The sequence below is a fragment of the Hippocampus guttulatus genome, chromosome 3, assembly GCF_054856545.1.
Source record: "Hippocampus guttulatus isolate MCC_2025c chromosome 3, RoL_Hgut_1.0, whole genome shotgun sequence".
NCBI lineage: Eukaryota > Metazoa > Chordata > Actinopteri > Syngnathiformes > Syngnathidae > Hippocampus > Hippocampus guttulatus.
In genome coordinates this window covers 14,832,239-14,859,611 of record NC_141263.1, presented here as the reverse complement: position 1 = coordinate 14,859,611, position 27,373 = coordinate 14,832,239, and the positions used below count along the sequence as shown (strand labels likewise).

The window sequence follows — 27,373 nt, the reverse complement described above, 5'->3', positions numbered from 1 at the left end:
CTACGTTCATGCTCAGTCGATATTGAGAGCCAAATGGTTTAAGTACCGTACATCCAGTAAATCCGATTTGTTTTCCAAATGCAGTTTTCATGGAGTTGGGAAATTTCATAGCTTTATTACATTTGCAATACCACATCTAAAATGTTTTTTTAAAAAATGGAAGTGAGGTGGACAAAAATGGCCAGCATAAGGCAATAATCTATTTTGAAGTAGTTCAAAGGGAATTCGGACAATACAAAGAAAAACAAAACATGTGAAAGAAAGATTACAATACAAAAAAAACAACAACAAACAAACCACAATGGACATGAACATTTGGCGGGTAATGTTGCAATTGTCACTTTAGAATGTTTCACTCAAAATTCCAGTGTAGGAACAAACACACACAAAGCTTCAAACATTTTCACTTACAATTGGATTCAAAACAAGTACCAAAAAAAACCCCCCTCAACCCATCAATATAAAATAGCAATTTTCCTTGTATCCATTTGATTGAAAACAAAAAGGCACTTTTCAGTGAAGGAGTCTTTTCCATTGTCTGAACTGCTCAGCAACAATCCTCACACAACAACAAACTGCAGTGGTGCGTGACACAACAATGGACTAAATAAAATGTGTAGTTTGCTATGCCAGAAGCCAGCTTGTGGTCTGCACATAAATCAGTGCTTTTCCTCCAGCATGAGACATAAAACTCTTTCATTGGCAGATTTTTGTGTAACTTGGGTAGACAGAGCAAGGATGGATGAATGGAAGGTTTCTATTTAGAATTGCTTGCCACTACTGGGATGCGAGATAAATCTTCTGAGGGATGGACACAAAAAAGGTGACAAATGTTCATCAAGAAATGTCACCATTCACATCTATCACAATAAAACCTTGATGTAAACAAAGCCACGTAGACATTTAATCCGCCACCGTAACGCTCATCTAACATTCCACACAACCTTTCTCAATTTGCTATTCGAGACCAACATGCAGTATGTATCGAAAGCTTCTCTGGGGACCAGGCACCAGTCAGGAAGTGCCCATAATTTCCTATGAATAGTTATCATTTGTTCATTTAAAAATGTGCTTTTTAAACAATCATCTCTAAGACTCCAACCCATCTGTCAAAGTATTGGAGCACGGTTGCCAATTTTTGCTGTGGACTAAAACATCAAAAGTGCAGGATGAACATCTCAAGATTGTATTTATATAAATAAATCTGGATGGGGAACAACAGTGATTCTCCAAGTGTGGCGCTAAAACCACTAGTGGTACGCGGACTCCAGTAGTACACTAAAGAGTTACAGCTCAGTTTTATTTCAACATTTGAGTACATTAGCATTTAAATAAATTTGAATTGGATCATTATTTTAGGTAGTTTTTGGAGGGTTCGGGATGGGAAGAAGAAATAAAAACATCCATCCATCCATTTTCCGAACCGCTTGATCCTCACTAGGGTCGCGGGGGGTGCTGGAGCCTATCCCAGCCGTCTTCGGGCAGTAGGCGGGGGACACCCTGAATCAGTTGCCAGCCAATCGCAGGGCACACAGAGACGAACAACCATCCACGCCCACACTCACACCTAGGGACAATTTAGAGTGTCCAATCAGCCTGCCATGCATGATTTTGGAATGCGGGAGGAAACCGGAGTACCCGGAGAAAACCCACGCAGGCCCGGGGAGAACATGCAAACTCCACACAGGGAGGCCGGAGCTGGAATCGAACCCGGTACCTCTGCACTGTGAAGCCGACGTGCTAACCACCGGACTACCGGGCCGCCGAAATAAAAACATTTTTATTTTGAATTTTGTTACTGAAAAAAATAGGTCACCTTCTACGCATGATAAGCAGCGGTCAGCGGTTGCTTGCAACTAGCAACCAGAGGCATTAAGGTATTGTTTTCAGCTTATTCTTATTCAAAGCTCATTTGATTGATCGTAGTGACAGGCAGTGACGACCTCAGATCGACCTGTCTTGTACCTTCTTTCTGTTTCGTTCATTTTTGGTCAATTATGGCTCGTGCTCATCGTGCAGTTTTAGCACAGGCGTTGCCGTGATGTCTAGTGATTGTTAGGCAAGGGGAGAAAAAAAACTGTCGACACTGAACTCTCGGAAGTTTGGGAAGTTGAAAAGTAGATCTCGAAGGGGAAAAAGAATGGTTGGGCACCCCTGCTTTGGAGCATGGAGTGGGAAAAGCCTGGAAAACATCCCAAGAGTGCAAAAGTTGAGTGACATCACTTTTGAACTTTCAATGGGTCAGATGTAAATACATAGGGATGAAGTCTGAAACAGTCATGTCAATATCAAACCCAAACATTTCAGTCTAGATCAAAAAGAAAGTTGGCTTTACTGCTCAGATATCTCTGAAGGGGCCTGTAGAAAAAAAATTTAAGTACAGTCATGCGTCAGTCAAAGTACAGTCATGCATAAAGAATAAAGGTGATATGTTTGAAAAGCGTGATTGGCAGGAATAAGACATGTCAGTGTTGATTGGGGAGTAAAATGCTGAGTTTCACTTGCAGTCCTGCTGCGGGCTCAGTGAGGAAAAACAAAAAAGTACAGTTGAAAGGATATCTGATAGTGAAGTGAGGCCGTTGAAAGGCAAGCTTCCTCCCTCCTTTCTCTCGGGTAAAAAAAAAAAAGTCACATTAAAAGCATAGTAAGGCGATGGTATGCTGGCTGGCTATCACAGTACAGAGGTCTCGAGTGATCTTGCTTGGCCCTGCATTACTTCAGAGACATGGAATCGGTGGCAGCTGCTGTTAAAGACTTGCAGTAAAGGTACAGGAACTCTTTGGGAGTCAAGTGCTTCCGGTGTAGGCACAAGAAGGGTGCAGTAGGCTCAGAGCAAAGATCTCAGGGCCCCATGCGACCCATTTGGTAGTTCTCACCACTGGGACGATAACGTCGCGCAGGGCTGGCATGGTGCTGCCTTCTCCTCAAGGTACCTACAAGGTAACAACAGCTCAGTTCAATTGGGTTCACACTTGGTATTGTTGACCGGCGGCTCACTGGCTTCAAGCAACTTCACTTACATTCAAACAGAAACAAATAAAACAAAATAGGGGTTGTTTTATGCACTTGAAATTATCATACATTGAAGCCCTTAAGTTGATAGTTGACTGGTCACAGAGAAGATAAAATATTATATCAGAATTATTCATTTGAGACCCCAACAAGTTTTTTTAATTAAAAAAAACAAAAAACACTCAACATCAAGTATTGTGCTTCATAAATGTACAATCAACCAGGTTAAATAGTCACAAACCAGCAAAATTACAATATGATGCAGCACTTAATAATTCAATTACCGTGACAAAATGTAATATTGTGGACAATATTCATGCTTTTTTTATTGACTATTTTCGTCATGTAATTCGGACTGGACTCCCTCAAAAGAGCATCAAACAGCTGCAGCTCATTCAATATGATGCAGCCTTGGTTCTGGCCAGAGCCAAGAGATCAGATCATATGGGATCAGTCATAGATCCCAAAACAATTAATCCGTGTATATATGTCGGTGAGTACTGTTGTAAGATACGTCTGCAAGTGTTGCTACAACATATGTTCAAACAGAAGTTGTTTAAAGTTTTATAATTATCATAACACGCTATTTTCATGATCCTGTCTAATTGTGTGCTTGCGTTAATAAGTTTGAACGTTCTCTGCAAGGGAATCACAAGAACTGATGGTGGCCAGTTGTTCACTGCTGCCATCATGTGGCGAAATGCCTGACGTTCACTTGCAAGTCAAACTTTTGCAGAGAAAAAAAAATACATCCACCAGGGGCGGGGCTAACTCGAAAATCTCATATTTTGTGGCACCTATTCCAGATGCCACTGTGTTTGAATTTCCAGCGTGCGTCTCGAGACGTGCAATACCTGGCAGTGGCTTTGGAGGAGGCAGTTTGGGGTTGCTGCTAGGGGTGTGGACGCTGCAGACTTTGATGAATCCAGCCATCAACAAAATAAGAGCGATGCCCATCAGAACCACTGCCCACCAGTGATGCTGCAACACAGACGCATACGCAATGAACAAAATATACATACACAATGTGAAGTAGATGTGTCAGATCCAAGACACTCACCACTATCCACTCTGCAATGGTCTCATAGATTTCTGCATTGAAGATGGCTTTCTTAAGCCTTGACAGAGGCCCGTCAGCATCCACCAGACGACACCTCATGAACACATCGCAGTAGCCCTTGAAATCATTGCACGGTGAGCCGGGTTGCAGATTTGTGACCTTTCTGTTGAAGAACTTGGCCCATTGTTCCGAGCCTGAGCTTCTACAGGTGCTTGGGTTCACTTTGGGCAAAAAAAAAAGAATTTGTTTCCTGAACATCCTGATCCTTAAAGCTTTGAAGTTACGACGACTGGCACCATCATGCATTAAAATCCAAGGACGTTTTTTCAGACTGTAAACTCACTTTTTTCCATGCAGCACACATGACAGAGTTCAGCCGCCTCATCCTTTTCGTTCTCTCTCGCACATGTGCATTCTTCTAGATTGTACTTCTCACAAATGGAACCTGAACAGACCTGCACCAATTAAGTGGATAAAGGATGGTTGAAATTAAAATCTGTGTATTCCAATTACAACACGTGAAACAGAAGGTCACATACCCCATTGACGCAGACTTGCGTCTCCTCGTGGCAAGAGGTGAAGTTTTCCTTTGGGAGCGAAGCAGGACAGTCGGCGCCGGCTCCGCTGCACATGCCCTGAAAAGAACACTCAGACTCCTTCCTGCACGCATCAAGTGTGCTCTTAAAAGAGCACGTCTCAGTGCAGCATGGGCCTTGGCTTGGGCTGCGGGAAAAGGGTTTTTATTCGTTAGACAATGGGTTTGCTTTTATTCTAATAGCCACAGTTTGATCGAGACCAAAACCGGATACACTAGTAGCAGTGTAGACTAGTTGATGTCACGTATGCGCTAAGTAGCGTTGTCAGCATGCTGACATCTCACATGTACAAATCAACGTAGAAGTTGAGACATTTGCATTTTCGACACAGGTATGTAGTCTCAATATTGAGTTTGTGACAGCTAAACCAGGAGACCATTGTCTCCTGGGTTCCTTGTGATGCATGACAATGCCGGTTCAAATGTGGCTTAAGTGTGTTGGCAGTTCCTGCAGATTTTTAACTGGAACATTTCTTTAATATTTGGGATATATTATTTTAGTGTTTCCTTTTTTTGAGCAGTGTAGAACAATTCTGTCCCGCGCTAGGTTTGTAATTGCTTCGAGATGCCACAAGATGGCTGTGACGTATGGTAAGTGAAACCTGCAATGATTACCGAAGTAGAGGAACATAAATTTGATTTTTCAGTGAATTCAAATAGACAACGGTGTATGCTCATTATTTCGTTACCTTTTCACAATTTGCAACTAAGGCACATCTTTATAGCTTGGCGTTTGAATAACTTATTTATGTACTTTACTTATTTGAATTCCTTTAATTCAAGCCTTTTCATTTATTTGTTCATTTATTTTTGTGTTTCGTCATGGGGGGGGCCTCCACGCTGGGAGGTGTGGCGGCTATCATTCAGCGTGGATTAGCTCCCCTTGGGTATGTATGAAAAGTGCTATAGAAATAAAGTTTGATTGATTGATGTGAAACGGGAAAATATGGATGTGTACTATAATGATGAGCTTGTTGGAATCAGGGCTGTGTGCATTGATCACATCTGACCTGCAGATCTTTCCAGGTTGGAGTTTACACCTTTTGTCCTCCTCTTCATTGGCGTTATAGCAACATGGTTCCGTACACTGATCGCTGTAGCCGCAGTCACACTCCTCTCCGTCCTCCACAAGTCCATTACCACAGATAGGTTCTCCAGACACTGCGCATTCAGACACAACAAAATGAAAACAAAACCCCAACAGGTTGAGAAAAAATGTATTTATCCCCTAGGCCACTTAATTTATTCACTGCCATGATGTAAAATGGATTGTATAAAGAGTATTTGCCGCCATAGTTATTGGAAAGTGTGCTGCAATTGTAAAAAAAAAAAAATGCATGAATGAATGACAAACACCATGTAAAACAGCTAACAGAATAACATATGGGCAAGTACATTTTTTGTTTATTTCAATAAAAAGGAGCAGAGAAAATAAATTCACATTTTCTGCCCCTTTTTACAGCAAATATTAAAATTTCACATGAAATTTCCATTTAAGCATCTTTTTAAAATACATTTATCAGGAGCAGCAAGAATAAATGTGCCCCTTTTTATAAAAAAAATATTTACACTTTTCCACCAAATAACTTTCAGATTTAACCAATCATTTAAAATGGAGTTTGTAAAGTACCACAATTACAACCGCACGCCCCCCTTGCTTCTCTTGGTAGTTTGGACGCTTGCATTGTCAAATAACACAATAGTGGCTCTTGAAAGATGGGTGCTGTGTTCTGGGGAGGCTGGCAATGAATGAGTTAAGGGCTCAGAAAGTGCCACAGCAACATAAAACAAGTTGATAAACACTGAAAGGGTAAGGATTTACCGACAAAACAGTCATTCTTTTTCACTGCCAGAACGGCACTCATATTGCCGATGCTGCACATTGAAAACTTGTTATTGTTGATCTTGTCTCCTGAGGTGGCTCGTGCATACATTATGTAATTGCCCATCTCCTTTTGGGCTTGATTGGAAGACTCTCCCGGGGTGCACTGGAGCCCAGAGTCATGCTGCCAATAGAGACAAATGTGTTGCTGGTGACAATGCCGAAAGGTCATGTCACACGTGCCAGCATTTTGAGGGGTTTTGTGTGTTCCTACTTACAGGAGAGCCAAAGCTGTGTCCAACCTCATGGGCGAAGGTGATGTGCGACACCTTAGGGGGCACGTGCGAGGCATAGTTCTGCACGGTGATAATGCCAGTGTTCAAGGACTTCCTCTTCCCATCGGAGTACAGTCTGTTTTTCTCACAGATGCCTCCTGAGCTTCCTGTGGTCAGAGCAACACTGAGTGATTATGCTCCTGCAAACAGAGGTCAGTTTCTAGTCATGGCTAGCGATCCTTAAGAAAGCAACTCCAAGGAACATTCAAACAGCCTCTTCCAAGCTCTTCAGAGGAAGCCAAAGCAATAACAAATGACAATGTGGTTTTTTTTATAGCATAATAATTCACTGTTCAATCTGTTCCTGCTGCAGTTAATTTCCCCAAAAACTAACAGACAGATGCAAGCCTGCACTACCAGTTATTACGCTATAACATCTCCCATCATTTTGTGGGTGAATTAATTAGCATTAAAAAGACACTTAAATTCATGTGACTGTTTTTTTCCATTCTTTTTTTTTTAATTACTGACTTGACTCACCAAGTTAGAGAAATGCTCTCCTGCAGATGGCAGCATCAGGTCGTCAATGTTAAACAAAAGGTCTAGTTTTCAGCAAGGATGGTTTGTGTATGGTATGACTAGTAACTACAACCAAAATGAAACGGCACTCGTTTTATGTTATTCAATATCGCTGCCCTTTCAACTTCTGCGTGGCCATTACGCAGATGTAGGCTGTACACTTTTAAGTGTTTTTTAAGTTGCTGGGGGGGGGGGTTCCGTGTAAAACATTTATCACTTCTTGCCATCTAGACATTCTAATGTATTAATCCTTCAAATTAGTCCTTTTAATTACACGTTTGCACAAATGTGTGGGTTGTGCAGCAACCTAAACAATGACAATTTTACATACCTTCAGTACAGTTCTATACTATGTTTTATTTCGTATAATACATTCTTTTTAAAACCAGCAAAAGGTGCTTCCATTTCTTACATTAAAATGATATTCTTCTCCATGGTCGGCAGGTGGTATTTACTTCTTAAAATCAAAATTGCCTCAATCATTTGATCCATTGCAGTGCAGTAAACAATTCAGTGGCTCTTTTTGGAAATTACGACCGTTACAGGAAATTGCACCAAAAATTGTCCAAAAATCGATAAATGTTGTAATGTGGTTTAAAAAAAAAAATGTTTTTGCAAGATAGCAGTTAGCAAAGTCCACAGTGCTTTCCTGTATTGCACAAAATTATGTTGTTATTAGGGGGGCGGTAATGTCCTTCAAATCACTTCATCCTCAAAGTACTTTAGCAATATGCAGTATTTTCGTTGATGTGTATTTTATTGTGGTTATACACGCCAGATTGTGGCTGTACTTTTTTTGTACAATTACCTTTACTCGGTACCATGCAATTTGCTCACAATACTAAGCAAACACAAATCTATCCAAGATAACACAGGAAGTGACTCTCACTCAGATTGCATGTATGTGACGAACCTGCAGGAGAGGCAACCCAAGCCAGGCCGAGAACGCCTTCGTCAAAGTCCCTGTCAGTGAAGACGTAGGCCAGGCAGTAGTCATCGTGGTTCTGTTCAGAGTTGAGCTCCAAAAACTTCTCTACTCCAATGTTGGGAAAACGAAATGGATTGTCTGTCTGGTCATTTGTGGTGTTTATCTAAGAGGTGAAGTCATCAATCAGGACAGAAATAGTTCTTCTAGAAAGGCATCCTGGGATGTACACATAATCATCACAGTAGTGTTGCGCAGGACTAAAACAGAATCAAACGAAATCTCGATTTTTTGTTATTATGCTGTGATAGCGTTCTCCTTCTGAAGTGCTGAGATTGGGCGGTGCCTTTTTGGAGGCTGTCAAAGATAGAGAAATATATTTCTTTCTTTCAAATTTAACGTTTAAATATTTTCACGGTTGTGTTCAAATGTTCAGAATTGTATACAAATTTTCAACACCAAAATTCTTTTTATTTATTTACCCCCCCCCTGCCAAAGTATTCTAAGTTAGTAACTTAATATTCTTTTAAATTAACAAAAATACAAAGAATTTGCAGTTGTTTTATCAGCTACTATGCCACTGCTTTTACTGATGTTTTTTGCACAGTATCGCTTTAGTTGCTGTATCGAGGTACTTCATGCAGGTATAAAAAAGAAGTCAGGACTCCGGTCGGTATCATATCACATACCACTTTGTATAACTACTCATCCCCAGACCTTGCATGTGAAAGCTCAACACAGCTTTTGCGAGAGATACAACTCACCCTGATCCTTTTAACCATGAAGCCGATATTTCGGATGCCTTTGAAGTCTGTGATCTGGTAAATGGAGTTCATTGCTTGAACATGGCTGGAGATCTGTGACCAAAGTTAATTCATGGTCACGCATATTTGAGACATCAAAAATAACACGTCTTGCTTGTCTATGTGATAATACCTGTGCAATGACAGCTTCTCGAGTGCCATAGTATTTGTAGAAAAGGTGGTCGGTCTGAATATAGAGCTGGCAGGTATTCTTATCTTCCGCCGCTGCTCTTTTCCTTCTAAAAATGACAGGACCGTAGTGTCTGTCGTCGACATGATCACTATTTGGACCCTAAACAAAAGAACATTGAAGAAAAAAAATTAACTTAGGAAAAAAAGCATACTGTACATCCAAAATATATTTTTGTAGAGGAGTGAGTGGTAGTGTGAAGGGAATTGATTTAATCATATGTGTAAGGTGGGACGATGCAATATTAGTAATGTTGCCACTTGCTCTGACAGACGGCTCGACCGCAGATGCCTGGTACGTCCTCATCCTTTCAAACACTGATGGATCAGCACAGCCTCCATCAGAGCCATATTTATGAGGATAAGCTGGTAAACAGGCAGAAAACAAGGATGTGAATGGTACTAATCAACACTGCAATGTCTGAAGTCTCTGCAGTCCGATGGGAGAAGTCAATTAGTACCAATCTGGAATCTCCGACGGGATAAAGATATGCTTGTGATTATGGTTATACTGTTTGTTTACATGAGTTGCTGTAAAACTAAGCTAGTTTTATTAGCCTGTCCTTGATGTTTTGCAGGTTGTGTTATCCTTAAGCTAGCAAACTTTCAAAGTTGTGTTGTGTTTGGTTAACTAGAAAACGTGAAATGCCCAAAAAAATGCCCCCCAAAAATATGAAAATAATTAGGCCGAGGTACATCTCGCATCTCCAAAAAGTCAAACGTCAGGTGACTCATAACTCAAGGTACCACTGTACATTCACAATGTCTGTACATTCTTGCATTTGCACAGGAGACTAGTCAGCGGTGAGCTATTAGGATGCCCTGAGGCAGGGTGGGGCCCCTGTCAGACTCATTCCAGTCCACTGGGTCTTTCATAGCTATGTACTGATTTTCATTCTAGTGTGTTTTATCAGGCGCACTTATTTCTTGTTTGACCTCTACTGTTTTTTCCTTCTGTAGCTTTTAACATGGTTTGATTGGATTAAATACATTTGATACATGTTATATTTATATATGTATACAGTGGAATTAAACCCTTAAAAATCTCATATGGTAGCTTTTAGTATCAACAAACAAAACCATAGATTCAGTGTAAAGAGAGAGAGAGAGAGATACTTACTAATGTCATCCTCATGATAGATGATGGAGTGAAAGGGGACATTCTTCTCCAAGTACCTTTCTGAGGGTTCAATGTAATATATTCCTTGCCGCGTTTTAATGAAGCCCTCGAATCTCCCGTTGATCACAGATCCGTGGCTCAATGTCCCATTTTCACCTGAAATACGTCGGACACCAAATGAAGCAGAGTTAAGGAAACTGTGAGTGTGCCCAATGGTGGCATCATGATAAATAAAATTCTCTTATTGGCCGAGTGTTATATTATTTTGCTAATTAAAACAGCAGGCCTGATGATTTCATGCTGCCTGATATAAATGTTTCTCATAATACCACATTCTTCACATTCAATGATAACAGAGCCTCACCCTAAAATGCAGCGATTCATAATATTATGCACGGTACATCATCTTAGATAACATGAAGATAACTATTCTAAAGGAAGACCCTGAACAAGGAGAGAATGTATCGGTCTCATTCTGTTCCGTCCCATTGCAGACACACAAACCTGACAAACAGGATATAGGGTTCATTTGAACTCTGCAGACGACACACACGGCAGGGGTGCGCCCAAAAGGGGAATCAGTCGAGAACACAAGTTAGTAAGTGCTTGTATGTTGTGCTGTGATAAAAATAACTAGGCACCTACCTAAGAGTTTGCCGCTGTAGATATGTGACGTGTCAATTGGTTCCTCCTCTCCTGACACCTCCATGACAACATCTGGAGAAAACACTGATCTGTCCCTCTTCATCTGCAGGTTGAAATGTCTAAATATGGCATACAAGTACAGTATTACGTCTAGTTAAAACAATAAATTACATTATCATATAAAGTAACCTGCTCTTGGCAGTATGGGACCAAGCCCTGCCATGAAGAGTGACAATCCACAAATTGACGGCCCCTTAAAATACGGTTAAAAAATAGACGCCACAAGATGACAACAATGCACTTGAAGTTGAGAGGATCATAAAGCACGAACACCATGCATTTAGCATGAAAACAATCATGAACCATTGTTAAATAAACAATTGTATTCAGTGTGAAATAATCCAACACAAACAAACCAACTTCACATGAGGCTCATCAATAGAATTAGCTATGGGTACTTTACGAGCACAAACTGGCTTGACATCAGACATGGCAAACAATTATGGACACGAGAACTTCACACAAACGGTATGACCGTAAGTCACTGAATTGAACGTTTGGCATTTCCAACACAGAAATAAATCAAATGGAATACATCCAAAGAAAACTATGCAGGCTATTCATACAGTAGCAGGATAGAAGAAGCAGAAACAGGATTTCACCTTCGACAGTGTATAAGATGAATTCAAGGGCCACCAACAAAACTACCATCTCAAACGCAGACGTGAACAACAATCAATAAATCAATCTCGGTTATGTCTACATACATAAACATAATTCATTTCATTTCCCCGTCTTGAGCAATCACCTTCAGATTTTTATTTATTTATTTATTTATTTGTCCCTAGGAGCTTTCTCGGGGGATTTATTATATGTCCTTGGTAGAGTGACTTGGAGCAAATGTTCTGTGTTAAAGACAATATGAAGTGCAACCTATTTTCAGCCAGAATAGATGTCAACTGACCAGAAACTATCGAAGCCATTTTTGGCTATCTTTGGACATTAGCATTGTGTTGTCCACTTAGCTTGATGCAAGCAAACAATGCAAAACACCATTGACAGGCTAATTGTTAGAATCAATAGCTGCAGTTTTCGAAACAACTGGCTGTGAGAGGCTGCAGCACCCTCACGACCGTGGTGAGGATGAATGGCTCAGACAATAGATGTTGAAATGTTGGATGGATATTTAAATACAAACTATGGAGAAACACATGTACACAGATAATATAATATTACTGAGTCACAGTAGTAGTAAAAGAAGAAATACTATTCTTCGTTTGTGTCTGCATGAATGCTCGATGAGTGTGTGGAATATCTCGTGATGGTATAACCAGATACACAGAGCCAGAGTTCAGACTTCATAATCCTCGCTTTCAAATCACATCCCACCACATCACATGAAGTGCACATGAACTATGGAGACTTGCCCAAACCTGAGGCAATGCAATGACTGCTCACAAGGCTTCTTTATTTCAACACAATGTAGCAAATAAAATGGTTGAAAAAGTCCACATCAACTACAATGATTTCCAGTAGTGCGTCTGTGTCCACTAATGGAACACAATAGCTTCTGAGGTTTGTGTCACTAGAGAGAGAAGTGAGAACGCTCTAGAAGCGGAAACATAAAATTAAGTACAGCATGACTAACACAGCACTCCTTCTGAAACTCATTTCATATGCCAGGTATTAGTGTGAGGAATTTCAAGCCCTGCTACAAACTGAAATATTTATGGCATGCTGCCCAATCCTGGAAGGTTTAAGAACTGAACGAGGGACCTTGAAAAAAGCCATGCCAAGAATTCTGAGCATTATGCTGGCATTTTCCCACCTTATCAATCACAACTGCGAAAATAAAAATTCAAGACATACTCCAGACACCGCACCAAAACAATAAAACAAGTCAATGAACAGATCTTTCACCGATTTATAGCGGGGAGGGGTTAAGGGGGGAGTAATAACCAGCATCGACTTGAGAGAAAGAAACCCTCACATTCTGATCTGAATTCCTGTGTGTCATGTTCATTTATACCTGTAGAATATTTCAATACTAACATGAAAAGAATGTTTATCAATTTATAATGCACAACAGGGGTTGCCAACGTGGTGCCTGTGGCGGCATCAGACAGCTCCCAAGGACCACATGAGTAATTTTAATCGTAATTTTAATCATATAAATGATTAAAATCATACAGTAACATCATCATTAGAGCTAACTTATCCAAATTTGATGTTACACGTGCATGGCTTTAAACTGTACAGATATGATGAGGCGGCTCAGCGTTGCTCTACTCGGACAAGCAGCAGAGTGATGAATTATTCAGACACGGGACAAATGCTAAAACCACATCATCAGCTGACAGTCAAGACTACTCGGAATGCAGCGCAACCCAGACAGCCCCCGAACATGTCTCCAGAATCTAAAGTGTTCAACATACCCTCTCCCCTCCGAAAGTATTGGAGGAGTGCGGCCTCTTCCTTCATTTGGTGGTCAACATCAAAAGACAATTTGATATTAATTGAACGCTATAAGCAGTCAAGCATACAAATACCAAATGAAGGTACTCTCAAGGAGCATGGAGGAGACACTCACGCTGAACTAAGCGCATGGTCAACTGGAGCTGGTGAAGTCACAGCTCCTGACATCAACTCACAAAGTGAGGCCACAAATGACAGGAAACATTTTAACATTATGAATTTCTCTTTGTGAAGTTTTCCTCGTTCATTCAGCACCAGATGCTGCTATCATATTCAAGTGAAGAAGGCTTTTCTTTTATTACATCTCTGTGGTGGCAGGCAGCCTCAAGAGTTATTCAGAATGACAGAGACAAACCAGTTAAAGCACAAAGAACATTTTAACTTTTGGACTTTTAAAGTGCAGGCTTGTCTGAAAGCAATCTCAGACTGCTTCTGTGTCCTTCACACATAACATTGTCAGACAAAGTTAACACAGAACAACGCTGTGATTATCTCTTAAATACAAGCGCACCAGCTGCCTAACTGACAGGAAGGAGCACAAGTGCACAGGAAAGTAACCTGGTTTGGGGAACTAGATAACATTCTATGAAGTGGGTGACGAGGAAAGAAAAGGGTATTTTCACAGTGCTGCAAAGGGCAGAGTATCCACACAATTACCATTACACAATATATGCACTATGTAAGCACAGTGGACATCAACAGTCTTGGCACCCATATTTAAACGGCAAGTTTTTGTGAGACAGTAATCCCTCGTTTATCGCGGGGGTTATGTTCCAAAAAGCATCCAGAAGTGAAATCTGTGAAGTAGTCATCTTTATTTTTTACATTTGTTATGTATAAAATTCTGGATTGAATGAAACCAAAAGTTAAACCTTTTTTTTTCACAAGCACAAAAAAAACATTATATACAGTATATATAGTGTGTGTGTGTGTGTGTATGAGAGTGAGAGAGAGAGAGAGAGAGAGAGAGAGAGTTTTCTAATAAACAACTGACAGTTTTTAGAAATACTGTATTGTAAAATAATAATTTTAATAGTCAATAAGAGTTGCAGACGTGACTCACGCAGCTTTCAATGTTATTCTGAGTTTGCCTCTCCGTCCTGACTCCACCCCGCTGTAGCGTCATTTGCCACTGAAGGCTGTGGTGCAAGTGTCTTTTGATGAAAAAACATAGTTTGGGGTAATTCTTGGCTCTTTTTTCTTCCAGGTAAGAGGATTCCTATAGACAGACGTGCCACCTTCAATTATATTTGAAAACTGTAATGAACGACACATCAAAGGGTCCCATTCTTGTGCCGCTCGCTTTAGGTTCAGAGGCCATTCTCACAACGGTTGCCTAGAGACCGAGTGTTTGTCCATCCTTCTCATTTTGTGTGTCCTCTTTTTCCCCTTGTCCCTCATCCTCGCTTGGGGAGTTTGTCATCTCTGCCAGACCATCATCAGTCAGTGGATGTGTGCGTGCATCAATCAGGGCATTAATGTCATCAGGAGTCTCGTCATTCAAGCTGTCTCATCCAAACTGTTGAGCTAGATTGACAGCTGTACCTACCGCGGAGTGATGGATCTCGTCAAGGGAGCTCGTGGTCAGGTTTTGCACTGCCTATGGCTTTTTTTTTCCCCCAGCAGGCATTCAAAGTTTGAGTTTTTATTTCCTGAATGGCCCTCTGAATATTTTGGAGACATGATGCAATGGTGTATGCACGGCACTAGTCCTTTAATAAGAAATCTTGATCCTCACTTTTGTTTTTTGGGACTCTTGGGATTTTTAGACCTACAAATGAGCCCTGGTTTTATCATGAAACCCACAGCGTTTCACACATAACGATCCAGCGCAATGTTCTTATTCCTGCAGTCATTAATCCACAAAGCTAAAGCAGACTCCAGCCTTACAATGGTCTTGTTGCGGACAGTTACGACCCCTTTTGCATCCTTGATAAAACTTATTGCTGCTGTTGTCCTCATGTTATTTTCCTCCTCCTTTATGGAACAAATGGAGGATTCATTCATTCCGTAATGGCGCGCTACAGCCCCATAACTTCTACCTTCCTTCAGCATGTCCAGTAGTTTAACTTATTCAGCGATAGTTAGCATCTTCCTCTTCCTTTTTGGCGACTCCTCAAGTGCCTTTGCCGGTGCAGAACATTTCCTCGGCATTGTGGGCTTTGTCATGGAGACAATTTGGCAAACTGTATGACCAACGATGTGTAGACTTATCAACAGTACATTAGGTATCGGGATAATTAACTATTCATTGTTGTTTAGAAATTCATCAGGTCTTGAAGCAGTTGAGACAAAATGGCAGGCACGAACAAGTGCTTTGCAAGATAAAGAAGACAGCTTTGTGAAATTGAAGTACATCTACAAAGACCTACACCATGGCACAATGGCAATCATCATCCCATTCAATAGAAAAGCAATAAACCATGATTAATTCTATGTACTGATTATTTTACCATTAATATTCCCCATGGTTGGTCAACGAAATTTTGTAGAATGTTCATCCCTAATGTATATTGTTTTTATCTTATCAGTGTGTGTGTTTTTTTTGGAATGTTGGACGCTCTAAAATTGTCCCTGGGTGTGAGTGTGGGCGTGGATGGTTGTTCGTCTCTGTGTGCCCTGCGATTGGCTGGCAACTGATTCAGGGTGTCCCCCGCCTACTGCCCGAAGACGGCTGGGATAGGCTCCAGCACCCCCCGCGACCCTAGTGAGGATCAAGCGGTTCGGAAAATGGATGGATGGATGGACAGTGTGTGTGTGTGTGTGTGTGTACACACACACAAAAAAAAACTGAAAAAAATTTAAGAAAGCAAGCCAATTTGTCCACATTTTTGTGTTATGTTGAGGCAAGGTAATTTACCAGGAACATCAATAACTCACTACCTTCTTTATTTTGTAATTACCAGGTTAACAACATGACATATCAAAATATTTGCAAGAGTACAACAGAAAAATGCCAAGGATTGCTCATGAAGCTAATTTGGATCAATGCCAAATTGTAAAGCACTTCCTTCCTGAAGGTTGTCACTCACTAACATTTATGCATTACATAGGCCTGGCGAAAGGATCCAAGCGCTTGCTAATGTAGAGATTCCGGAGAAAATAAACTGTTGTGGGAGCAACAACTGTACTCTGATTCTCATCTTGCTCTTAGCAATTAATTTGGGCACTAAAAACTTTCGAGGAATCATTCTTTTCTTGTAATATATGATACAGTTGTATCCAAGTATGAAATAAATCAATTTCTGTTTTCAGTAAATCCCACAAAGTAATGGGGTTAAACACAGTCATACCATTCAGAAAGACAACGTGTGTGAGCCTGAAAGAAGTAATGGTGGGTGTGTGCTTGTTTTCTAACTGACCTGCCGTGTGAATGGAAGTTCAGGTGCAGGGTACCGTCTTGAGGTGAGAGTGCCCGCTTAGCTCTCTGGTGCCTCAGGTGCAGGGCCTCAGTGTCGTAAGATAAACCCTCATAATGGCCTATGTAGTTGTTCAAGGGTCCTTGCAACAAGGCTGCAAGAAATACAAAGGCGATGTAAACATTCCAGACACAAAAGGAACATTTTTCACCGATATCCCGTTGGGCAGTTCAAGTGCCATTTTATGCAAACATCTAATCACCCAATCAAACAGACCAGGTGCTATAAATGAAGAAAATACCCAGGTAACAGCGGTTCTGGCTGAAAATACTTTGTAAATGCCATTCATCAACAGTGAAATGACACTGGACAGAAGATTTAAAAAAAAAAAAAAAAAAAAAACTTATCTTTGCGCCATCAAGGCTGGAGAGTCCGGCGGTATGTTTACCTGACGAGCAAGAATGTGTTTTTTTTTCCAGGTTTCATGTACAAGATGACAACACTGTCCAAACGATCCTCATTTTCATCCATGTGTTTACACATATGATGTCTTTTGGAGGATAACATAGTATTTGGAAGGTATAGTACAATGGGTCAGTGGTCATGTGCCACATATGCCACCAAGTTATCCTACTGGCTTTTGTATTGACCAGTTTATTGTTCTTTGTGCGGTCTTCGAGCAACAACAAAGCATGTGGTCCATTTAAACCTCAAACAAGGATCACATGAGAAGAAGCACATCAGGTGATTTGAAGATTTTTTTTTCTAGGAGAACTGAAAGTCACCGTGTTCGCTCAGTGGTTCCACTTATGGTCAGGTGGTTACATACTGATTTATATTCTCGGTTGAGCTGCAGCAATTCAAATTTTTTAGATTAGAATTTTCTCCAAATTATTCAATGACATTTTCATTTATTAAACAAACAAAAAAAAACGTGCGGGTCAAGTGAGGGGCAATTATTGTGAAAATTTGGTGTTGCATCTTCACGTTTCACACTATAATACCTGTGATTTTGAGTGGGTGGCTATAAAAGGTGGAGCGTGGCCTGCTGAGTGACATGGGAGTCAGCGAATGAGACTGTAGAGTTAGCTGTTGTGACTTGGGTTTAGTGGCTGGCTGTTGACTCAAACGTTAGCCAGTCTGTAAGATGTCTGAGTGACTGGCCATCGGTTGTGGCCATAGAAGTTTGTGTATGAATGTACTCGTTACGTGTTTATTATGTTACCGTTTTATTCCATAAAGCGTTTGATACCGCACACACGTCTATCCTTGAACACTTGTGGGGGCATTACAATACACCCTAACTAGTGGGTTAAGCTATATAACTATAAATGAGCTAACATCGATACCTATCGTAAACATGTTGTTGTGGTGGGTTACTTAGTTCTGCTTTGCAGAAGATATGTTATTCTGTCTTTAACACACTCTTTTCAGTGTGGTGCTATTGTATATTTGCTAAGTTATTTCTGAACTGAGTCTGCAGTGACGTGTAGCCATGTAGAAAAAATATTTTGACTGGAATTACTCAAGTTATCCAATTAATCATTTCAGCCCAAATTTCCATCCAGAACAAGTGCTTTGAGAATAAATGGAACAGGGTTGCAACTTGGCTTTGAGAATAAGGGGTGCAACCTTTTGGAGTGAAACGAAAGAGTAACAATACCAACATCAAACCTAAAGCCCGAGAGATTCTACCTTGCCAGGCTGCTTTGTTGCTTCATAGTAAAGCTTCCATGTAGCAAGGGCCTGACAGGCAGAGGCTGATACAGGCTCGTAGCAACTTGTCCACAAAAGAGACAAATGTTCACACAACCAGATTCCTCTACCTGTCCTCAAGACTTCGACGACTGTCAGAAAGCTATAAGCAGTGCTTTAATTATGAAATGTGTTGATTTTGTAAAATTCAAAACAAAACTGGCCACAAGGCTCACCAAGACTAAGCAAAAATGAGAATTTTTAATGTATGCTGAATTCATGGGCTTTTACAACATTCTGGCAAGCTTCAACAACATTGCTTTGAAATTAAAACTTTCCCTCGCAGATGAACACATTTGGCTAAGCATTGTTGACCTTGTTTTTTTTCTGCTTCAAGGTTACCCCAAACTATTGACTTGGATAGAGACCGAGCCCTGCTGCAAATAGCAAAAATCGGCAATTGGCGCGCACCCAAAATGTTTGTAATTGCTTATGGATGCCACAAAACAGGTGTAAAGCACTTTTTCCCTATTAGACAAGGCTGCGGCCTGACTGAATGATGCTCTGAGGACAGTGGTGTTTTTCAGCACGCCGGTATCACCAGTGTTGCTTTAATGGGACTATTACTGTAATTGCTGTGGTTGTTGTTGTGCCTATTGTTCTCTCATCCATCTTTATCAACCCTTTGCTGCTCTACTGCTTCTCTATTTGTAAAATTGAATTGAGTCTTCTCCTTTCTTCCTTGACACCATATACCACAAAAGGTTGCCAATGTAAAAAAAGAGACATGACTGAGCACTGTAGGCAGTGAGCTTACTGCACATGAAAGGCATTGTATGGTCTCTGAATTAAAAGTGACTACAGTATATGCTAAAATCAACAAGTCCAAACAACTCTAGAGGACAGAATTAAGATTTCAAACAAATCTGTTGGGCTCCCTTCAACAATGTACTGATGTTTTTCCCTATGAGTCATCTTGTTTTCTCGTTTTATTGAGAAAGCAGCTGTATTGCAAAGTATCACAGTAAATGTTAAGTATCACAATGTTTTCCCCATACCCTTTGCCAGGTCACATGTAATTAAAACATACAACTATGAAATAGTTAAACTTCCAGAGAACAAAACATTCAGGTGGAATAATCACAATGAGAGAGCTAATACAGAAATGGTATGTAGGTGCGTAGCAGGACACAGTCCTACTAGTGTCCTTAAACTGGATACCAAAGATATCAACGACATTTTCAAATGCTCAATGCTCCTAAATTCCTTCCATCGCCTATTAAGGGAGAAGACAGTTCGGAACTACCTGAAAGTTCGTTAAGAAAAACTTACCTGAGGTATGGAGAATGCAGTAAAACGTGAGGAGCACTTTAACCAATATCATATTGAACAAGCCTTTAGATGGAAGGGAAAAAAACTTAGTAGGCGAGGTTAGTAAGAGTTCGGCTGAATTTTTAGTTGTGTCGAAATAGTGGCGCTTCCTATTCCTGCTGCTCATCAACCCCTTTGACACCTCTGCGTTCCTCTGGCAGAGTGACGTCACGTGTATAACTGCCGCCTCCCTTCCGACAGTTTACTATACTGTGTTTGAGGACAGACCTAACGTCAAATTAAAGCACTCCACGCAGTAAGAAAAAATGCCTAAACAAAAAGGGACACGCGACGAAACTGGTTATTGTCTTGAGGCGTGACATAACAAACACGCAACGTCGCTGCATATCGATTTGTTTACGCCCTCTTTGTGTACTTCCGTAAATCCTAACTTCCGGGTTTGACAATTAGGGGAGGAACAGTCGAGACCTCCTAATGCTATACAGTATATATTATACAATACAATATAACTTTAGTTATTGTGTTTTTTATCTATTACTACTATTATTGCTTTTATCAAACTGATATTATTCAAAGTAACGATTACGTAGTGATTTTCAAGAAAGACTTGGGGTTGATGTAAATAAGGTTTACTGTAATTGTCAAGTCAAGTCAACAGTATTTATAGAGCACTTTCAAACAGCCATCGCTGCATACAAAGTGCTGTACATGGAGCAATTTAACATGCACAATAAACAGTAAGACAAATCGGTAATAAAGGCGGTAGAAAGCACCAAACAGTAAAACCAAGAACAAATCTAAGTCACGCTGAGTCGAATGCCAAAGAATACAAGTGAGTTTTGAGGAGGGTTTTGAAGATGGGCAGCGAGGAGGCTTGCCGAATGTTCAGTGGGAGGTCATTCCAGAGAGAGGGACCAGCAACAGAAAAGGCTCGATCCCCTCTGAGCCTCAGTTTAGTTCTTGGTACTTCTAATAAGGTCTGGTCCACAGACCTGAGGCGCCGGGCAGGTGTGTAGGGGCGGAAGAGCTCAGAGAGGTAAGGTGGCGCGAGATTATTCAGAGATTTGAAAACAAATAAGAGGATCTTGAAAATAACTCTAAAATGAATGGGGAGCCAGTGAAGGGATGCCAGAGTAGGAGTTATGTGCTCCCTCTTACGAGTACCAGTCAAGAGGCGAGCAACGGCATTCTGGACCAGCTGAAGGCGCTTAATGGAGGACTGGCTGACTCCAAAGTAAAGGGCATTGCAGTAATCGAGCCGGGATGTGACAAAGGCATGAATTACTGTCTCAAAGTGTTCATGTGAGAGGAGAGGTTTTATTTTGGCCAGCTGTCTAAGGTGAAAGAAGCTGGATTTAACAACGGCACCAATTTGCCGATCGAGTTTGAAATCACTGTCCAGTTTAAGGCCCAAGTTTGAGACTGTTGACTTAAGATAAGGAGACAGGGGGCCCAAGTAATTGTAACGACTTTTCTATCGTAAAATGCACAAAACAACTCAAACATGCAATAACGCACTATTTATATTTTGTGATAAAAAAACACGTCGATCCTATATCGTCTGAACAGTGAGAGAGCGATGAGCAATGTCTGTACACTCAGATCAGTGTATACAGTACTGCAGGAAATGCTGACTCCCAGCGTTTGTAAATAGTTCGTGCATCTAAATTAGGAGGTTAATCTAAAAATCCCGGTTCAGTGTTTTGAAACCCGTTAGATCTTTTTTCGCTCTCCTAATATGTGCTGAATTGTTTCAGTAATAGCACGCTATTTCTCCGCACTTTTTAAATAAATTGTACTTGTCAAAGTAGTTTTAACAAAACATATCTGACATACTTTTACTACTTTTGGATAGAGGAAATGCCGTTAGAGCCAACATTCTGCTCCTGGGTGTTTTATTTAATATGCAGGAATTTATTGCTTGGGTGATCGATTTTGGTTCGTCAGAAACACTTGTGTCACCTGACTTTTTACGCACATTTAACTAAAAGAAACCAGAGAGTCACGTGACTGCATATGGTCTTCGTTCCCCCACAGGACACAGAACATTTTTCAAAGTAATTACGTGAAACATGGCAGAAACCTTACTCAAATTCCAGCTCAAACTCAAACAAGAGTGAGGATTGTACGGAGGAAACATGGAAGGAAAAAAAAATTGCGAGATCTCGCATTACTTTGTGAGATCTCGCAAAGTTTTTTTTCCCCTTCCATGTCCCCTTAGGGGCTCCGTACTCCAGCACCCCCCGCGACCCTAGTGAGGATCAAGCGGTTCGGAAAATGGACGGATGGATGGATGAATATTTGGCTACTCTACCCACATCTGGTGATCAGAGACATCGCAACAAGGCAAACCAGGTTACTGCGGGGGAGTAGGGGTGTGACGCTGAGATACACCTGACATTGGCCTATCTTGAAGACAAAACAGCGGCACTCTAAACCTTGCACCGACATGACGGGATAGGATTCCTGGCCCTCATATAGGGCCCCTAACTAGCACTTACACCGGTGGCTCAGGATGCAAAGAAGGCGTCCTCTGGTCCTTATCAACGTCAACAAAATTAAGCAGGGCACACACAATTTTTTTTTGAAAAAACGATGGTGGTAAATGTGAACGCGTATCTTTTTTCAATTCGTTTTTTAAAGGTGGCCGTCTTTTTGAAAATTACGAACGTTTGGTTTTTATTTATGTTATTTATACAATTTATGTGAAGTTGGCAGCCATTTAATAATTAATAGGTACGTTTTGCTTGTTTTGGCGGAGCCTAAAGCATGCACCTGAAAGGCACAAAGTACTACGTCATTTGTCTGAAATGACAGGTGTGGATACAAAAAGGCACAAGTGAACTACAGACAGCAACGTAAATAGTGACCTAAGAGGAAGATCCGAGGGTCCGCAAACGCGCCACCACATGACTGCTGCGTCTCGAGCGCCTCCTAGTCGGCTTGAAAAATATTCATTCTGATGACGTCACCGGCAGAGTTGTCATGGCGTCTTTTGGACCGAATGTACTGCTGCAATTTAGCTAGAATCTATCGACAGTCGAAATGGAGAAAAATGCAGACGTGCATCGAGACCCCGTCGGGGGCGACACCATCGGGGCGAGCACAGGCGACGCTCCTGCTTCGGGAGGCGGGAAAGGAGCGGCGGAGAAATGCACAAATAGTGAGCCTCGTCTCAGTAGTTTGCAGGATACGGATCGCTCTAACAACAGCTCCGAGGAGGAGCCTAGCACCCTTCATGTAAACCCCGGCGTGGGCAGGTGTGATTTAGTGGAGGTCCTGGAAGTGTCGGCTGGACAGGAGGCGAAGAAGCACGCCGACTCGAACGCCTCGCGTACTGGGGAGCAGCAGATCACTAACGGGATGGGATCGGATCCAAATAAGGAGGGTGGTGCCTCAAAGTTAGTAAACAACCAAACCGACGGGCCGTCCTCAGGTGCTGACGAGAAAGAAATCGAGTCGACCAAACTTGCCAAGCCCACCCATTTGTGTCCGGGCAGGACAATCCCAGAAGACCTGAGCGCCCCGCACGCCTTATCCGAGGGGCTGGCGAGCGGCAGCGACCCGGACCCGGATGCCAGCCTCGGCGGGTGTGAGTCCCGCAGCCTGGACTCACTGGAGGAATCTTTCTCCAAGCTCAACTCGTGCCCCAGCTCGGACTTGAACAGCGAGGGCCTGGAGGAGCGAGGGTTGGCCCTGGCCCTTCAGGGCGAGTTCGGCCTGGATGGCACCAAGGCGATGTGCGCCAAGGACCGAGCGGCCGGTCAGTCGATCTACCACATCAAGTGGATCAAGTGGAGGGAGGAGAACACGCCGATCATCACCCAGAACGAGAACGGGCCCTGTCCGCTGCTGGCCATCATGAACGTACTCCTGCTTGCCTGGAAGGTAAACCATGCACCTTGAAACCTCATTCATAAAAATACAGAATAAATCAAAATGATAATATTGTAAACCACTTTAACACTACACACCGTTTAAACATTATCACTGCGGTTAAATATTGGAAAATTCATTGATGAATCAGATGCACATAAAAGTTAAGCAATCCTACACCTTAATAAAAGTTTAAAAACAAACCATTCTCTTTTCAAATGCAAATGTATGTACTAAAAGGTTAAATACAACTGAGCTCTACTTAGGCAGTGTTTTGTTTCCATCCATTCGTTTTCTATTTACCGTGTATGTTGTTCAGGGTTACGTTGAGTTAATGGCTTCAAGTGAAAGGCAGACTACACCTAATCTTGGTCAAATGTCAGTCACAGAGCAGGAACAGAATTCGTACTGCCTCCACAGAGGTCAGGCAGATGCACCACGACTGCACCACCAGTGACTATTCTATATAATGCAGACTAATGTAAGCCACTGTATGCTGCACTTAAATATCCACCTTATTCCCGAGTACTCTCACGGCGAAACGAGTATGTGCGGGACTTCCGTTAAGAAACTTCCAGTGAATTTTGCTATTTGTAACAGCGAGCTTCGTTTCACGGCCGGGTGCCAAGTGCCATAGTAACATCAGGTATTGTTTTTATTTGTGCGCGAGACACATCACTTTAGTATTCATCAACCTCAGAAATTATTATAAGGATCACTGCAAAATTTTCGATTTTATGGACAGTAAGCATTTTTGTCAGGAAGCTACAGAGACCGCCCATGGCGAGGAACTCAACTCAACTCAAATGTATTTATAGAGCACTTTAAAACAACCACCGCTGTACACACAGTGCTGTACATGGAGCAAACATTACTTTCTTCCAGCAAACCACCAAACAAAAATGTTACCAAAATGCATCAAAGGGATAATTACTGCATATACCTTCTGCCATCTAGTGGAAGAACATTTTATTGTCATGCCTGTCACTAAATGTCACAGGCATAGATTGATGAAATAGAGAAAGATTATTTAATATTATATAATATTTCAGAAGAATTTTCACATTTCACCCGCAACTCTAATGAGGTTAAAAAAAAGTATTAAATGGATGTGTTAAAACTGATGAACCCACTGCACCTCTGTTGCATGCTATATCCAACATGTTTGCTTTACGGATGTCTCTATCACAGGTTAAAATGCCTCCGATGATGGAGATTATTACAGCCGAGCAACTGATGGAGTATCTTGGTGAGTGTTACTGTTTCAGCATTCAACATCATTAATTGGTCGTGGATGTCTATGACGAGCATAGCATCAAGTTTTGTGGTTTGTGACTTCTGGTCGGACACATCAAAATCAACTTTATTGGCCAACTAGTTTGAGTCACTCAAGTAAAATATAGTAAAAAAAAAAAAAAAAATTATATGTATGGCATATACACTTATGCAGTGATTCTCAACTCTTGGGTCGGGACCTAAAAGTGGGTTGCAGAGGTCGCTGACAGGTGACGATGAACCACCATCCGTACTCACACTCACACCAAAGGACTATTTAGAGTGTTCCATTAACCTGCCATGCATGTTTTTGGAATGTGGGAGGAACCCAAAGTACCCGGAGAAAACCCACGCAGGCACGGACGGGAAAACATGCAAACTCCACACAGGAAGGCTGGATCCGGAATTGAACCTTTTACCTCTGCACTGGGAGTCCGACATGCTAACGAGTTGACCACCGTGCCTCCTGGACTAATTTAATGTGCACGTTTTGGGCGACAGTCTTCTGCCACACTATTTATATGAAAATACCGCGAGGACTCTAATCTCAGCACAATCTGTCGTCCGAGTGCGTTGACACAATGGCGACAGATGATTCAGAGGGTGGTGGGCGTCACTCAGCAGCTCATGGTGCATTGTGCTGTCAGCTGGGAGACCAACGCTCACTGGTGCACTGAGCACCAGTGAGCTTTTGCCTCAGGCTGACACTCGGAGTTGAAAAGAAGTATATTTTGATGATATGGCTGTATGGATTCTCAGTCATTCGGGGCATTATAATCCATAAAGGTTGAATCGAGGCGACTGGACTTTTCTTGTTTGTTGAAGGTGTTTCACCTGTATGTCTTCAACAAACAAGAAGAGTCCAGTTGCCTCCATTCAACCTTTGTGGGTTGTATTTAGATGAGTGTCTTTCTCCTGGTGCGGCGCAGCTGATGACTCTCAGGACACTATAAATTGATAATTGTTTGAAAAATCATCCTTGAAAAAGCACAAAAGAAAAAAAATCGAAACAAATACAAATCAAAATAAATAAATACTGCCTGAACAAATGTGTTTTTCTTAGAAAAAATAATTACTTTTCATCAGATTTGTGAATCATGGAGTGCCATTTCTTTTTGCGGGATAACAAGTCAAGCTCGAGAGGCGGCTGTCTGCTGCTACGCAACCAGGTCAATGGAACTCTCAAATAGTAACAAAGTCGACAATGGAGAAATATGTACGTAAATGTGGATGAAACAAAAGCGGACGTTCCACTTTTTTTTTTTTTTTTTTTAAATTAAAAAAAAATGTTGCTGTTGTTTGACTCTCGGCTTAGTCCACTCATCTTCACAAGGGTCGCAAGCGTGCTGGAGCCTATCCCAGCTGCCTCCGGGCAGTAGACGAGGTACACCCTGAACTGGTTGCCAGCCAATCGCAGCCCTTTTAGTCAATTATTATTTGTTTTCAATTTGGGGTGTACCAATATATACCAAGCAATTAAGAGGCTAATAAAATAAAAATAAAAAGAAAGTACTGTATAGCAACGTCTTTCAAAGAGATCTTTGTCATTTCCTCATTAAACCAGACAACTCCAAGAAAATAATTTTCTTCAAGTCTGACAAGTCCAAAATGTCCATATAAATATACAGTGCAGAGAAAGTATTTTGACCTTTTCTGACCAATTATTTCTTTTTGCATGTTTATTACACTTAAATGTTTTCCTTTGTCAAACCAATCTTAGTCATGTGACGCAAGTTAACACAAAATGCAGTTATTTATTTCTATTTTTTAAGAGAGAAAACACATCCAAACCTCCTAGGCCCTGTATGGAAAAGTGAGTTTCTCCTAAACCTAATAACAGGTTGGGCCACATTCGGCACCAGCAAATGTAATCAAGTGTTTTCTATAACAGACAATGAGTCTTTCACATGTCTGTGGAGATATTTTGGCCCACTCTTCCTTGCAAAATTGCTTTAATTTAGCAGCACTGGGTTTTTTTTTTAGGTGTGAACAGCCTTTTAAAGGTTATGCCAAAGCCTTTCAATCAGATTTAAGCCTGGACTTCAACTAGGCCACTCGAAAACTTTTTCAAAGGCATTTCGAAGTTGACTTGTTGATGTGATTTTTGATCGTTGTGATGCAGAACTGAAATGCACTTCAGCTTGAGGTTACAAACTAATGGCCAAACATTCTCCCTCTTGGTTCATGGTTGCATCAAACGTCGCAAGTCATCCAGGTCCTGAAGTAGCAAAGCAGCGAAAGACCATCACACAATCATCACCATGTTAGACTGTTGATGTGATGACCATAGAATAGTCTCCCAAAAAATCTTGGGAACCATTCAAATGTGTTTTGCC

At 41.3% G+C, this 27,373-nt stretch overlaps 2 protein-coding genes across 5 annotated transcripts in view; one reads left to right on the top strand and one right to left on the bottom strand.

The window, feature by feature from the left end:
• Positions 1 to 95: 95 nt before the first annotated feature.
• On the bottom strand, positions 96 to 20,259 carry adam10a (ADAM metallopeptidase domain 10a). Its single transcript, XM_086106975.1, has 16 exons — positions 19,887 to 20,259; positions 16,863 to 17,013; positions 11,026 to 11,144; positions 10,381 to 10,536; positions 9,526 to 9,626; positions 9,205 to 9,363; positions 9,033 to 9,125; positions 8,257 to 8,434; positions 6,768 to 6,931; positions 6,490 to 6,673; positions 5,678 to 5,828; positions 4,612 to 4,795; positions 4,416 to 4,527; positions 4,073 to 4,293; positions 3,867 to 3,993; positions 96 to 2,933 (listed from the first exon to the last, which is right to left on the bottom strand). Exons 1-16 carry the CDS (start codon positions 20,050 to 20,052, stop codon positions 2,842 to 2,844), a joined length of 2,358 nt encoding a protein of 785 aa, XP_085963101.1. The 5' UTR covers positions 20,053 to 20,259; the 3' UTR covers positions 96 to 2,841.
• A 1,872-nt stretch (positions 20,260 to 22,131) lies between these two features.
• mindy2 (MINDY lysine 48 deubiquitinase 2) overlaps positions 22,132 to 27,373 on the top strand; it is a 30,166-nt gene continuing 24,924 nt past the window's right edge. For all 4 annotated transcript variants that reach the window (XR_015100441.1, XR_015100440.1, XR_015100439.1 and 1 more), the window contains exons 1-2: positions 22,132 to 23,774; positions 24,954 to 25,011. Coding sequence is in view for 1 of the 4 variants with exons in the window: in XM_086106974.1 (XP_085963100.1) it covers positions 22,932 to 23,774; positions 24,954 to 25,011 (901 nt within the window). In the remaining 3 variants the exon portion in view is untranslated. The remainder of the gene's footprint in view (positions 23,775 to 24,953; positions 25,012 to 27,373) is intronic.